We start from the raw sequence: 16,034 nt of genomic DNA, 5'->3' as shown, positions 1-16,034 counted from the left end.
TAATAATCTAGGGGAAACAGTAACTGATCCCAATTGTTTAGATGGAACAGGCTCAGATGATTAAGTAGCTTTCCCACTGTTAATGAACTTATTGATGAGTTGAAACTCAAATCCAGATCTTCTGACCTCAGATCTTTAATCTCTATATCCCCTTGTCTTACAGTTGACAACAGATGTGCATTGTTAGTCTTTGGCAGTCAGGAATAGATAAGAGGTTTCTGGTTCAGTGCTAAGAGAGGATGAATTAAACTTGGTAAAATGGGTAAGATCTATTGGTCTGTTTTGCTGTCTGAAACAAAATTTGATGTACCACCTGGGATCTGGATTATTTGAGGGAAGGTTGGGGCATTTGAAAGGCAAATTGTAAAGCTCAGTTAAGTATTCATGATGAAAATGATTAAATATATAGTATGAAATTCTAAGGAAGCATGTTGTGAAGGTAAATATAAATAATAGAAACACATTAAGGGCTGACTTGTTTCAGTGCTTTTGAGTTTTATTTTAATTAAATGGTTGCCTCATTTAAACTTAATTACCTAAAAACAAATTAAGTGATTATTATTGCATACCTTGATTTCACTGATGGGCTCTTGAAGACCTTTATAGATATGCTGGCCAATGGACATTTAGTGGGATACTAGTTAAGAGGAAGACTGCAGAGATATTCTGAAGTAGCTCATAGTGACTTTGAATTGATCACATTCCAGAATTTGATTACTACCATATTATTTTGTGGCTTTATTATTATTATAACTAACTATTTGCTTTTTCTTTTTTAAGGCCATCTGAGTTCTTCTTCAATTTATCCAGTGTGCCTTGCACCTTATTTAGTGGTTACAACTTGTTCTGACAATAAAGTACGCTTCTGGAAATGTTGTATGGAAGCCAACCCAGAGTGTAATAAAAGTGATGAGAAAGAAATTTATCATTGGAAGAGATGGCCTTTGATGAATGATGAAGGAGAAGATAATAGCAGTACAGTGAGCATTGTGGGAAGACCAGTTGCTGTTAGCTGTTCATACACAGGTCGCCTTGCAGTGGCTTATAAGCAACCTATCCACCATAATGGTTTTGTTTCTAAAGAATTTTCCATGCATGTTTGTATATTTGAATGTGAATCTACAGGAGGATCAGAGTGGGTTTTAGAACAAACAATTCATCTTGATGATTTGGTTAAGGTTGGGAGTGTACTTGATTCAAGGGTCAGCGTCGACAGTAATCTGTTTGTATATAGCAAGTCAGATGCACTCTTGAGCAAGGATAGATATCTTATTCCGAATATCAAACATTTAGTACATTTGGACTGGGTATCAAAAGAAGATGGCTCCCACATTCTTACAGTGGGGGTCGGTGCAAATATCTTCATGTATGGAAGGCTTTCAGGAATTGTGACTGAGCAAACCAACAGTAAGGATGGAGTAGCTGTCATCACTTTACCACTAGGTGGTAGTATCAAGCAAGGAGTTAAGTCAAGATGGGTTCTTCTTAGATCTATAGACTTGGTATCTTCTGTTGATGGTACTCCTTCACTGCCTGTTTCTCTCTCTTGGGTAAGAGATGGGATATTGGTGGTAGGAATGGATTGTGAAATGCATGTATATGCACAGTGGAAGCATGCTGTCAAATTTGGAGACACTGAAGCTGATAGTCCTAATGCAGAAGAGGCAGCAATGCAAGATCATTCGACCTTTAAATCTAATATGCTGGCAAGAAAAAGTATTGTTGAAGGAACAGCTATTTCTGATGATGTTTTTTGTTCACCAGCTGTAATTCAAGATGGTGGCTTATTTGAGGCTGCACATGTACTTTCCCCTACTCTTCCACAATATCATCCAACTCAGCTGTTAGAATTGATGGATTTAGGGAAAGTGCGAAGGGCTAAAGCCATTCTCTCTCATTTAGTAAAATGTATTGCAGGTGAAGTAGCAATAGTTAGAGATCCTGATGCTGGAGAAGGAACTAAGCGACATCTCTCTCGAACTATTAGTGTAAGTGGCAGTACAGCAAAGGAAACAGTCACCGTAGGAAAAGATGGTACTCGAGATTATACTGAGATAGATTCTATCCCTCCACTACCACTATATGCATTACTTGCTGCAGATCAAGATACATCCTACAGAATTTCAGAAGAAAGTACAAAGATACCACAGAGCTATGAAGATCAGATAGTAAGTCAACCAGAGGATCAGTATTCAGAGCTGTTTCAAATCCAGGATATAACAACGGATGATATTGATTTAGAGCCTGAAAAGAGAGAAAACAAATCAAAAGTAATAAATCTTTCTCAATATGGACCAGCTTACTTTGGCCAAGAACATGCAAGGGTACTTTCAAGTCATCTTATGCACTCAAGTCTACCAGGCCTTACCCGTTTGGAGCAGATGTTCCTTGTAGCTTTGGCTGATACAGTGGCTACTACCAGTACTGAGCTTGATGAAAGCAGAGATAAGAGTTGCTCAGGTAAATATTCTCACTAAAAATTTATAAAGTTGTACCTAATAGAAATATTTGTATTATCTGTATACTGAATCATTTATTGAATTGCAGTCTCAACTTTCAAACTTTGCAGGGAAAAGACCTCCTTAATGGGCAATTACTATTATATAATATGCTCAGTTAGAAAAGACGGTTGAGGCCAGCATATGAATGCATGGATTTGTGAGATCCATGAGCATTCTCTCATTAGTTTTTACACTGAAACCTTTGTGTCATTTTAGATTTATAATCTTGTTTTTTTGTGTGTGTTTGGGTGGGTTTTTTGTTTGTCTGTTTTTTTGAGACAGGGTCTTGCTCTGTTGCCCAAGCTGGAGTTGAGTGGTGCAGTCATGGGTCACTGTAGCCTTAACCTCTCAGGTTCAAGTAATCTTCCCATCTCAGCCTCCTGAATAGCTGGGACCACAGGTGTGCACCACCATGGGGTCCAGCTAATTTCTTTTTATTTTTTTGTAGGGACTAGGTCTCCTTACGTTGCCCCGGCTAGTCTCGAACTCCTGAGCTCAAGCAGTCCTCCTGCCTTGGCCTCCCACAGTGCTGAGATTATAGGTATGAGTCACCATGGACTGGCCAAGTCTCTTGTTTTTTAACACAGATTGATCCCTATGATTTTTTCTTTGATAATAACAGCCCATTTGTTAATGTTACTATGGAATCATGAGGCTTATTGGGACCTCATGGGCTCAACTTGTTGGTCTTCCCATTTCTAGCCATAAACAACTTTTTACAATTACCTAATTTTCTCCAAAAAGTCTCTTCAGAGAGATTTCCATACAGTTAATGTCATACGTATTTTGCCTAATTCCTTCTGTAACTAGAAAATTTTTGGCTGCTTCCTGGAACTAGATTCCATTCTCTTTTATGCACATAGTTTAGGGTAATGGTGTTGATTGTAAATGATGGCATTGGCAAAGGAAACTGAAAATTAATGATCAAAATTTCATTAATTCAATAAATATTTTGGAGGAGTGAAAAATTGCTATGTTTCAGGCACTTTCTTTACTTTATCATGTTTAATTATCACAGTCTTCTAGCAGATAGCTATTGTTATGTTTAACTTTATAGATGAAGACACTGATCCTTAAGAAATTAAGGGACTCATCTGAGATCACATAGGCATTAAGGAGTAGAAGTGGGGTTCATATGTGGATAAATTGTTGACTCAAAGCCTGTACCCTTTTAACTATTTCATAATTTCCAGATTTGTAGGGGAAAGGTAGCTGGAAAATATCTCTTCATATAGATTTACATCCATATAGTATATCCCCCAAAGTTTTCTTCTCTGCAGGTTAAAATAACTAGAGACCTTCTAGGGTTTTGCCTATGACTTATTTTCTCACTATTAATTGGAAGAGAAAAATCTTAACCATTATGAGGTTGTATGCAGTTGAGTGAGATTCTTCCCAGAACAACCTTAAGCTTGTGTTGTGTGTTTAATATATATTAGTTTTTACTGTGGGACATTAAGAAAGTAGGCATGGCATAATTTGTAAAAAATAGTTTATGCTTTCTAATACAAAACTGTATCATTGGCTAAGCAATATAGAAATAGTGTATCCTGGTCACAGTGGACATTCATGCGGTAATAAGGCAGGAATGAATGTCTCCATTTCACAGGTGGGAAACTGAAGCTCAGAGATTAAATGAGTTACACATCTCAGTAAATGGATTCTAAGTAAATGAGTTCTTCCATTTGTTCAGGTGAGACAACTTACAGTCATTCTTGACTCTGCTTTCTCTCATACCCCATATCCAGTTCATTGGCAAATGCTATCAGTTCTATTAATATCCAGAATCCAATAATCAATTCTCATTACCTCTGCAGTTACTACTGTGGTCCAAGTCCCTGTCATTTCCTCACTGCTTTATTCTTTTTACCTCCATCTGTTCTTTGCTTAGGAACCAGTGATTCTTTTAAAACCAAATCACATTAAATCTCTCCTTTGCTCAACATATACTGGTGCCTTCCTGTCTCACTTTAGAATAAAAGTTAAGAGCCTTACAGTGGCCTAAAAGGCCCCACACGATCTGTGCTCATTTCTGCTCTATTAGAATGCTCTTCTTCCAGATTCATGCATGGCTCATTCCTTTACTTCCTCAAATTGCTGCTGGCATGTCATCTTATTGGAGAGTTCTTTCCTGGCCATGCTGTATGAAATAGAACTCTCTTACTCCAGCATTCCCTATCTCTCAGTCCTGCTTTATTTCCCTTCATAGCATTAATTTCCACATATTATTTGTTTATTGTTTGTCTCTGCCTCCTAAAATATGATCCCCAAGAGAGTAGGGACTTTGCCTTATTCACTGCTGAATTCCCAGTACCTGAAGAGTCCCTCACATGTAATAGATGCTTGATTTGTTGAATGAATAAACGGACAAATGAGCATGGTGGCTCACACCTGTAATGGCAGCACTTTGGGAGGTTAAGGTAGGAGGATTGCTTGAGGCCAGGACTTTTAGACCATCTTGGGCAACATAGTGAGATCTCATGTCTATAAATAAATAGATAGATATTAGGTTGATGCAAAAGTAATGGCAAAACTGCAAATACTTTTGCACCAACCTAATAGCTATCTATCTAGCTAAATAAATAGATGGATGGATTGATATAGGTAATGGGAAGCAGAGCTGGGGCTTGATCTTTGGCAATTTAAAAGTTTTTGTTTTTTTTTTTCTGGAAAATATTATTTGATTCTATAATCATTGAGTGCTTCCGAAGTGTCAGTTATTGGGCTAGGTGCTGTCAGTATTTTTGCTTTGCTTTTATCCAGCAGTGGCTATAGTTTTGGTTACACTTGCCATACCTTCATACTTCGGCTAAGTGGAATTAATTTGTATAAATAAATTTGTAGAATCAAGGTGAAGGTTCAACCTAACCATGTAACACTAACTAGCCTGGGGATTCAAATTTTAAATCTTTGATAGTTAATTTAACCAAGGTAGAAAATATTACCTGTTCAAATATATAACAAATGACTTCACATCAGTTATGTAATTTCCATTACATCTCATCGGAATTCATGTAGAAAATATTATTAAATGTTGTACCTAACTTACTATAGTTAATATATTTTTTATTGGATTTCAAGATATCTTTCATTTATTATGAGTCAATATAAATGCACTTCTTATCTATTCTAATAGTTAATTGTATTTCTCCAAATCATTTTTCTTTTAAGAGTTTAGTAGTCATATTTTTTTTTGTAAAGATAATTTTTTGTAAAGACGTTAAAGTGTTCAGGAAGGAATACACTAAAAAATCTTATGTATTTTATATAAATTATGACTAAGTTTAATGTTTGTTTTATAGCTTATCAGTTTGTGGCCTCTTGCATTCTTTTTTCCTTAAACATATTTCCTGTTTAAATTACAGGAAGAGATACATTAGATGAGTGTGGTTTGAGATACTTGTTAGCTATGCGCCTACACACATGCCTTTTGACATCGCTGCCTCCTTTATACCGAGTGCAGCTACTTCATCAAGGTAATTCAGTCACTGTTTGAAGCTTTGCACAACTTTTATTTAATATTGGAGCGATGGGGTGTATCATGTTTGTGTGTAAACATTAGGTAAGTCATTACGTGCACACCTATCACTGGCCTTAAGATCTTTCTGTCACATAGTACCCACTTACCATTTTTCTATGTATCCTTCAGCTCTATTCTGTGACTTTTGCTCATCTAACTAAGTTTTTTAGAATTTATTTACTAGAGTAGTAGCTTAGGGGGTAAATGTGGTATGCCTGAGGTTGTAACCCAAAGTGGCTGTCTGCAGAGTAGCCCTGAATATCTTGATGTCTTTTCTTTGAAAAATTATGTAAACTTTGCTCTGCGATGTGTTTTTATATTGACTGTAATGTAAGCATTATGTTCTAGTTATTTGCCAGCAAGTAAAGTTGATGATTCAGGAAGATCTGCCATATTGATAACAGTGGATTTGCGTACTTCAAGCATAATGCCACACCTGATTTGAGACATAAGGATTTATATCAGCCTTCTTATTACAGATTAAAAAATTGAAACTATAGAATTAAAAGTGACCTGTCCAGGATACAGGACTATTTATTAGAAGAGTTGGGAGTTCGAATCTCAGTCCAGAGCTCATTTCAGTGGACTATATTTCTTTTGAAACCAACATCTTGGAAACAGTCCCATAATATATGTCTTAGTATTATAGAACCTAGAATACTAGGCTTGATAGACTTTTATTCTTACCCATGGCACTTACCCTTTAACCTATGAATGTTCTTTGAAAACATAACTATAAATAGCTATCTGAGATTCTGTGTCTAAACTATATTTCATCTGCCCAGTCCTTTGTTTTTGAAATAGATTTTGCTGAGGTTTTTTTTTCTATTTGAATTATCACTCTAATGAATAACCTTGTACCTTGGCATGTAAATATTTGCATTCCTGATTATTTCCTCATGCTAGTTTTCTAGCAGTGGAATTACTGAATCAAAAGGCATGAAAATTCTTCAGTCTTGATAAGTATTACCAAAATGCCCTTCAGAAATACTGTGCTCATTTACATTCCCAGAAGTTTGTATACACGTACTATGTACCCACAAAAATTGAAAACAAAAAATTATAAAAAATATAAAATAAAAAAGAAGTTTGGTGGTGCCAAATCTCAACCCATTGCCCACATTTGATATTAACATTTTAAGCTATCTATGCCATTTGGATAGATTTTTAAAATGGTATCTCCACGTTCTCTTAAATTTTAGTTTTGGGTGATAGTCAAGTGGTATTGAATCAATTAATGACAATTTTGTGCATTTCCTAGGGCAGTCTAAAACACTTCAAATTTCTAAAGCTTTGTCAAATTCCATTTTCCCTTTGACTGCAGTTAAAACATTGGTGATGAGAAGTGACTGGTGTTGTAGGTGTTGGTCCTGGGAGCAGTTTTCAGGGAAAAGTTAAGTAGCCAGTACGTAGATAGAAAAGCTGAGAAGAGCAGAGGTAAACTGCAGAGAATAGCCTGCCATTGGTAGGTAAATAAAAAGAAGTGCCTATTGGTGCCCCTGTTCTTTTTCTTCCTTAATAACTTTCTTCACCTCTGCAGGTTTTCAAATACATTCACTGCTCTTAATCTTGCTTTCTGAACCTAATTCTTCTGACATGTCTGTGTGTATTTTTGTTTCTTCTTATACCAAAATTTTAATTAATTTAAGGATATAGAATGTAATATGCTATGTATTGTCATTTTATATCAGCAAAATTATGCATTTTGTGTTGCTATATATTAGTTTCTAAAGCAGAATATCAATTATTTGATAAATAATTCTCTCACAGCAGATAGAAATTTAAATAGTGAAAAAATTAGTCTGCCTTTCAGGTTATAAAAAACTAAATTTATTTTATTAATTTTTTCTGGTGTTTTCCCCTAAATTTATAGTGGCAGCCAAGACATGTTGCATTAATTTTGTAGTATGATTACAAACACAGTTGTTATATGACTGTTGGCAATGGGAAATTTAAAAGAGTTAAGATTGTTATTCAAAATAATAATAGTTTTTATTTTATACTTTCTAAGGAAATTATAGTGAAGCAGTAATTATTAGAAAAGCTTTAAACTATGTACAAAATCTATATAGTAGTTGAAAATGAAAAAAATTATGTGTAACAATGTTGATACTTAATAGCATTGAGAGGCCTGTGTTGTAATGTGACTTTCATTGACCTCAGACATTTCTTTGTTTCTAAAATGAGTTCATACAGATGGCTACTTGGACTAGTTTGGCTTCTTTCCAAGGCTTCCCAGAGTTCTTCCCAGCATTCCCATTATTGATTGCCATTCTGTGTGGTTCACGTTCATTATGTTTTGTTTTTACCTGCTGTAAGTCGAATATCAGTAAGAGTGTTATCAGTAATTGAACTGTTGATAAATCCATTAGTACTTAAAAGTCTAATAGCCTCAGTAAAGATTTTGTTGCCTCTACAAACAGCCTAGATCCCTGTCAGTCTTCTCCCAGGTGAAAAAAAAAAAACAAAAAAAAAAACCCAAAACAAAAAACAATGTTCACCAAAAAGCATCAGTATTAGGCAGCTTTAAACTTTTAACTGAAGACACTAAAAGCAGAGGAATGTACATCATGATTGTAACTTACCCTTATTATTTTCTGGAACTCTTACGAAGTTCAGAGCTTGCTTTGAAGTGATATTTAGCTCCATGGCTAGAGAGAAGAATGGGGTAGTGGCACTAGAATCGACATCCAGGCCTGTGAGCCAAGTGCTTTTGACTTGAATGAAGCTTTCACCACACTTTCCTTCCCCTGGTCTCTTGTGGGGGACAACACACCTTGTGTCCTCTTGGGCGGGCCGGATTCACAGGTCCTGGTGACAGAGAAACCTGGAATCAGGCCTGGGCCCTGCACTCTTAGTTATGTGAGCTTGGGCAGCTCTTATGACCTCTTGATAAATTTGGTGTGCCGTACATGTGAATGGCCTGATATTCAAATATTATTCTTTCTAATGATTAAGTTTTAGTGTCCCTATTTTTGTAGGGGAAATGAAAACAAATGTTTGGGGAAAAAGAGATTTGGATTTTATGTATCACATTATTGATCTTCTATTCAGAAATTTTTATAGTATAAAGTCCTTAATGATGACAGACTGCCTTTCATTCTTTCTTTCTGCTTCAAAATTCTTTCCAAAATGAATGCTTATGTGACTGCATGAAAAATTGTTTTTCTTCTTATTTGATACAGTTATGCAGGTTATTATTTTATATTTCCAATTTAGGTGTCTCTACATGCCATTTTGCCTGGGCTTTTCATTCTGAGGCTGAAGAAGAACTGATTAATATGATTCCAGCAATTCAGAGAGGGGACCCCCAGTGGTCTGAATTAAGAGCTATGGGCATAGGGTGGTGGGTGAGGAACATTAACACGCTTCGAAGGTGCATTGAAAAGGTAACTTTTATTTAGTGGATTTTGAGTTATATTAAAAAAACCTTTTCCTAAAGAAAAGATACTGTCTCCCAGAAAACCTGTAGTGGGAAATTTGTTTGTCTATCTTGAGGTCTTGAGAATTTTTTTTTTTTTTTTTTTTTGGGAGATGGAATTTCGCTCTTGTCACCTAGGCTGGAGTGCAATGGTGTGATCTTGGCTCACTGTAACCTCTGCCTCCTGGGTTCAGGCGATTTTCCTGCCTCAGCCTCCTGAGTAACTGGGACTACAGGCGTGCGCCACCACAGCCAGCTAATTTTTGTATTTTTAGTAGAGACAGGGTTTCACCATGTTGGCCAGGATGGTCTCGAATCCCTGACCTCAGGCGATCCGCCCTCCTCGGCCTTCCAAATGGCTGGGATTACAGGCATGAGCCACCATGCCTGGTGAGACTTTTTTAAATAAAGTTTTTTGGAGATTACAAAAACTTGACCTTTATAAAACGTCCGTGCAGTATGATATTATGTCTTTCTATATAGGCTGAATTTATAATATATCCTTGGAATAATAATATTTTCTGTTATTAGTTGAGGTGTGCCCTGGTTTAAGAAAATGGAAAAATCTAACTTTAGAAAGTAAACTTGAGTTCTTGTTTGTTATTTACAATACATTAAAAAACTCTTTTTATACAAAGGACTCTCTGCATCACTAGTTGAATAAGTAGCAAACGTTCTTTGCACACTTGAAATCTCATTGGATAAAAACAGTTTTGATTTGTATGTACTTGAAGAACATATCTGTGGCAGCAAGTGAAAGGGCTATAAAAGTTTTTAAGGCAGGTTTTTGGAGTCAGTTTTCTGGTAGATTCCTTTTAGGAAAAAAAATTCAGTTCAGCTCTCTACCAGGTTTGGTGCCAGTTGCTTTTCATAAATAATTCCATGTTATGTTCTAATCAACCCCATGTCATCATCTCCATTTTACACATGATGGAACTAAGATTCAGAGAGGATGGGTAACAAGCCCAAACTCCAGTCATTTATAAATGTTAGATTTAGCCTGTGCCTTTTCTACTTTAGCAGGATTAGGAAAGTGGAATTCTCATTCATATTTTCCTTTTAGTCCTTTGGAATTCCCTGGAGTACAATCAGTGGTACTATATTTGTGAAGTATGAATTTGTTTCTCCGAAGGATGCAAAGACCTTTTCCTGATTTATTCCTTAATAGTAGTTCCCCAAAGAAGATTCACCTGGTAAACTTACGTAAAATGCATATTCTGCATCCCATAACCAGAGATTTTAATTTGGTAGTGGTAGGGCTGAGGTTTCTTCATCTTAATCAGCATCGCATTATTCTGGTGTGCATGGTTCTCAGATCACAGTTTTAAATGTGAGTATAAAAGTACTATTTTACTGTTACATGTAAGGCTGCCAACAAAATATCAGTATTTCTTTTCTCAAAATAAGCACAGATACAAGAAGGAATTCATTCCTGCACCAACTAAAAAATGTGATTTCTGATGTACAGGAAAAGTTAATTGTTAAAGGATATAAATGATACAGTTTCTACATTAAATTTTTTATATTCCAAAGCACTGGATAAAAGAGGACATATTTTATCTGAAATGTTTCAGACGTATCCCACAAAGATTTTACTTCTTGTTAACATGTGTCTTGTCATTATAATTATCTGTGATAATATACACATGATTTATTTCCACAAGTAATTTATTTCTTACAATTAAATCAAAGGGATATGTACATTTTCTGCCTCGAAATGTATATTATAAATCAGCTGAATACAAATAAAATTCCTCTAAAAATGATCTAACATATTGAAGCACTAAGTTAAATGATAGGGGGCAGACAACACAATTAAAAGGGGGAAGGGAAGAGAGTATTGAGAGTAAAGCATTTTCTTTTTCTTTTTTTTTTCCTTTCTTTCTTTCTTTTTTTTTTTTTTTTTTTTTTGAGACGGAGTCTTGCACTGTCGCCCAGGCTGGAGTGCAATGGCGTGATTTCGGCTCACTGCAACCTCCTCCTCCTGGGTTGAAGCAATTCTCCCAACCAGACTCCCAAGTAGCTGGGACTACAGGTGTGCGCCACCATGCCTGGCTAATTTTTGTATTATTAGTAGAGACGGGGTTTCACCACGTTGGCCAGACTGCCTTCGAGCTCCTGACCTCAAGTGATCTACCTATCTTGGCCTCCCAAAATGCTGGGATTACAGGCATGAACCACTGCATCCGGCCCGAGAGTAAAGCATTTTCATGATGTAATTTTAGTTGTCTTTTCCCTTTCTCCCATACCTTAGTATTATAGCTTCCTGCTTTGCCATCAATGTGAGCTAATTAATAAAACATCCACTGTTTTTTGTCATTATGCCTTTCAACTTAATGATTTGCAGAGGCTATATCTCAGCATCTTGGAAAAATAAGGTATGGCCTATATGCTCTTATGTTTAAGATAATGTGATTACATATAATATAACATGTTGAATTTTCAAGAAAAAGCTCACATCTATTGAATATTCTGCCTTCTTTATTGCTTTCTATGTTAGTTTCAGTTCTACGTGGTTTCTATTCCCTTTTCTAACCCTTACTGTGTGACTGTAGGCAATTCACTTAACCTTTCTGTCTCAGTCACTTCATCTATAAAGTGGGAATAATGATAGTACCTCATGGTTTGTAGTGATGCAATAAGATAACAAAAGGTGCATAGACTCGTGCCCAGTACATGGTAAATAGTCAGTAAGTGCTGGCTGTAATTAGGATTTTTACCATAATTACTGGCTTGCAAATGATTATCTCTAGAGCATGTGTTAATATTATAACCTACTGGAGATTGTGAAACAGAACCAACTTTTTCTGTCTCCACAGTTTCTATCAGCCATGGAAGTAGCAGGGGAACATTATTGTTGATTAATAGATTGTAATTCTTTTGTCAAATTGTGAATTTAGTATTTTATTTATCACTTAGGTTGCCAAAGCTTCTTTTCAAAGGAACAATGATGCCTTAGATGCTGCACTATTCTACCTTTCAATGAAGAAGAAAGCAGTAGTGTGGGGTCTGTTTAGGTAAGTTGCCTTGACACTTAACGTGATTCAACAGAATGAAGATTGTGCTGTAAGAAACCTAATGCTTTTGAAAATAATTAGGTGTATGAGCTTCATCAAATCCACTTCTATGCAACTTGGTTCCTTTAGCTGAAAAAAATGGGTAAAATATCTTTTCAGCCTAATCTAAAGGATGGGATGTTTTAAAAGTTGATAAAAGCACTTTGCAAAGTAGAAAATGCTCTTGTTTCCTATTTATGTATACACAAGGCACTATTGCCTTGTGTATACATAAGGCAGTGAAGAGATGCTTAGAAGAAGTGAAGAGATGCTTGATAACAAATGCCTGTCCTTGAAGTTATTGTTCTTTTAGATTTCTGTTTGAGGTTTTTATTTTATATTATTACACATTCTGTAGAACATTTTAAATTTGGTTTAACCACTTTATGTTTATGCTCGGTTCCCAGGTCACAGCATGATGAAAAAATGACAACATTTTTCAGCCACAACTTTAATGAAGATAGATGGCGAAAAGCTGCTTTGAAAAATGCTTTTTCCTTACTTGGAAAACAACGCTTTGAACAATCGGCTGCTTTTTTCTTGCTAGCTGGTTCATTGAAAGATGCCATAGAGGTATAAATAAGAAAACGCACCATATAATACTTGTAAAAGATTGAAAACCTAAGAAGGTTGTAGAGGAGATTGTAACTTCTGGTCATATGTTTGTTAGGACATAGAATAACTACAGAGGTTGCTGTACTTAAAATAGTGACACTGTGGTAAAGGAAAATATGAATAAATTCAAGGTAGAAACAAATGAAAAATTTCAGGCTGGGCATGGTGGCTCACACCTGTAATCCCAGCTCTTTGGGAGGCCAGGGAGGGTAGATCACCTGAGGTCAGGAGTTCAAGACCAGCCTGGCCAACATGGCAAAACTCTATCTCTACTAAAAATACAAAAATTAGCCAGGTGTGGTGGCACGTGCCTATAGTCCCAGCTACTCGGGAGGCTGAGGCAAGAGAACCACTTGAACCCGAGAGGCGGAGGTTGCAGTGAGGTGAGATCGCGCCACTACACTCCAGCCTGGGCAACAGAGTGAGACTCCATCTCAAAAAGAAAAATTTCATATATGGCACATTGCATTTCAAGACTATGTGTAAAATGTATGAAAAAAATGCTGAAAAATAGTTTATGAATGTCTTCTTCCAGACCATCTTGTGATTCTGAACTATTTAAAGTACGTAGGTCACAACCTCCTTATTCTGTGCAGAAAGGCAGATACATTAAGCTGTTTTTTTTAAATAAAATTCATAAATAAGGAACAAACTCCAGTTTGTACTGTTTTATAATAGTTTATAATATTAGAATATATAATATAATATATAATATAATTAGAAAATGATGTGAGGAGGTAAAACTTCCCACTTTTTGATATGTAATCCTAGCAGCTGATTATGAGAGTAATTACAAATGTTTCTGTTTACTTCTGATATCTTCCTCTTAGATTACTATCATGAACAATATGAACAGGTAAAGGACAAATACAATTGGAAATAATACATGATAGAAAAATAGGAAATATTCAATTAAGTGAAAGTACTTTAGTATTTTAAATTTAGAATTAGTTGGGGTTTTTTTTTTACAATTATCCCAGGCATATAAGTTTCTTTTTTTAAATAACAAATGCTTAAGATTTTAAAATTGGAAGTTTAGCTTAAAAGATATTCAAGCAAAGAGAAGTGTCGACTGAGAGATGCTCATATTGCCTAAATGACCTCAAATGCTCAGAACTGGTAGTTGCATTAGAATACAGGCTCCCAGAGACTATGAATAGAACATATGGCTGTATTTCATAAGTTATTTACTATTTAAATATGAGGCAGATAGTAATAATTATGATTATGCAGAAATATATTTGGAAATTAAGAGGAAGTGGTATATAAATTCTAGTGTCATATATAGTATTTAATTTTAAAATGAATGTTATTTAAGTTGATCTTAAGTCTGAGATGATATTAATATACTTTGTTTCATGCTTATTTTATAAATGATCTGTCTAGTTTGGAAGCTACTAAGTTCCAACCTGTTACTCTTTTTGCTATTTAATCTCCTATCGATCATTTAACTACCCTTCACTATCCCTTCGCCCACCATTAGGATATAAATGGTAGATAATTTCAGGGTATTGATGGGATATTTCATCTCTCTAAATAATTATCATTAAGTAAGATAAGTATTAATATTTAAATTTGCAGGTATGTCTTGAAAAAATGGAAGATATTCAGCTAGCCATGGTTATTGCCCGTTTATATGAATCTGAATTTGAGACTTCATCCACTTATATATCTATCCTAAATCAGAAGATTTTGGGTTGCCAAAAGGATGGCTCAGGATTCAGTTGCAAAAGATTACATCCTGATCCTTTCCTGCGTAGTCTTGCCTATTGGGTAATGAAAGATTACACCCGAGCCTTGGACACATTACTGGAACAAACACCAAAGGAGGATGATGAACATCAAGGTAGGACATTTTGTGAATTTCTTTTTTTTCTTTTTTAAAGGAAGAGACACTTTCTGAACTAATGTTCACTTAGATTAAGAAAAATCATTACCAGATTTGCTTTTCAACTTTGAGAATTTATTATTAAAATTTCTTGTGTGGCTAAAGGATTAGATAGGATTACCATCCTATTCTAATTACGTATATATTTAACAAGCATACAAAATGTTTGCCACATTCTGTAGCTCTTTTTACATAATCATATAGCCATTTTTTTAAATGGAAATTTTGGCTGTTACATGTATTGGTTTGTCACATGGGCCTGGAAAAACTTTATGCCTCTGTGGTAAATTTTCTTTTTTCCTTGTTATCCTAAATAATTTAGATATTACAAGCACTTAAAGGATATTTATCAGCATTGTTTTCAATAATTTAAAAGGAATGGAACATTTTAAGTTTTTGTCAATATAATAGTTAAATACATTTTAATATATCCACATATAGAAACAGTGTGTCATTAAAAATTGAGGTAGATACATGTGTTAATATGTGCTGTATTTTTAAGTGAAAAAAGTAAGATGCACAGCAGTGTGGTTCTTGTTGCATTTGGCATATGTATGTTGTACAAACATGCACCTGAATGTGCACACATGTTATGTCTGCCTCCTCCATTTCCTTTGGTTGTTTCCTGAAACAAATCATAAGAAATGAAATACTGGTCATTGATCACTGGCTACCTTTTGGGAATAAAAATGAGGAGATCCTTGTCTTTGACTTTTGACAACTTGATCATGTGCCTTGGAGAGGATCTTTTTAGGTTGAATCTATCTGGGATTATTTGAACACCCTGGACCTAGATGCCTATCTCTTTCCCAAGACTTGGGAATTTTGGGCTGTTACTTTATTAAATATATTTTCCTCACCTTTTCCCTTTTGTTCTTCTTCTGGAATGCCCATAATATGAATATTTGTTTACTTAATAGGGTCCCATAAATCCTGTGGGCTTTCTTCATTCTTTTTTTCTGTTCCTTCTTCCTTCTTCCTTTTTTTTTTTTTTTTTTTTTTGGTTTGCCTGAGTTATTTCAAAAGACCTGTT

At 35.3% G+C, this 16,034-nt stretch overlaps 1 protein-coding gene across 6 annotated transcripts in view; it reads left to right on the top strand.

Moving 5' to 3' along the window:
* Window positions 1-16,034, top strand: part of DMXL2 (Dmx like 2) — a 175,591-nt gene that overhangs the window by 122,354 nt on the left and 37,203 nt on the right. For all 6 annotated transcript variants that reach the window (XM_054451712.2, XM_054451710.2, XM_054451711.2 and 3 more), the window contains exons 18-23: window positions 781-2,460; window positions 5,867-5,977; window positions 9,241-9,410; window positions 12,362-12,459; window positions 12,906-13,071; window positions 14,695-14,959. In XM_054451712.2, coding sequence (XP_054307687.1) covers window positions 781-2,460; window positions 5,867-5,977; window positions 9,241-9,410; window positions 12,362-12,459; window positions 12,906-13,071; window positions 14,695-14,959 — 2,490 coding nt within the window. The remainder of the gene's footprint in view (window positions 1-780; window positions 2,461-5,866; window positions 5,978-9,240; window positions 9,411-12,361; window positions 12,460-12,905; window positions 13,072-14,694; window positions 14,960-16,034) is intronic.

Source organism: Pongo pygmaeus, chromosome 16, assembly GCF_028885625.2.
Source record: "Pongo pygmaeus isolate AG05252 chromosome 16, NHGRI_mPonPyg2-v2.0_pri, whole genome shotgun sequence".
In the NCBI taxonomy this organism is placed as follows: Eukaryota; Metazoa; Chordata; class Mammalia; order Primates; family Hominidae; genus Pongo; species Pongo pygmaeus.
The sequence above is the reverse complement of the archived record's forward strand: the minus strand, read 5'-3'. Positions and strand labels throughout refer to the sequence as shown.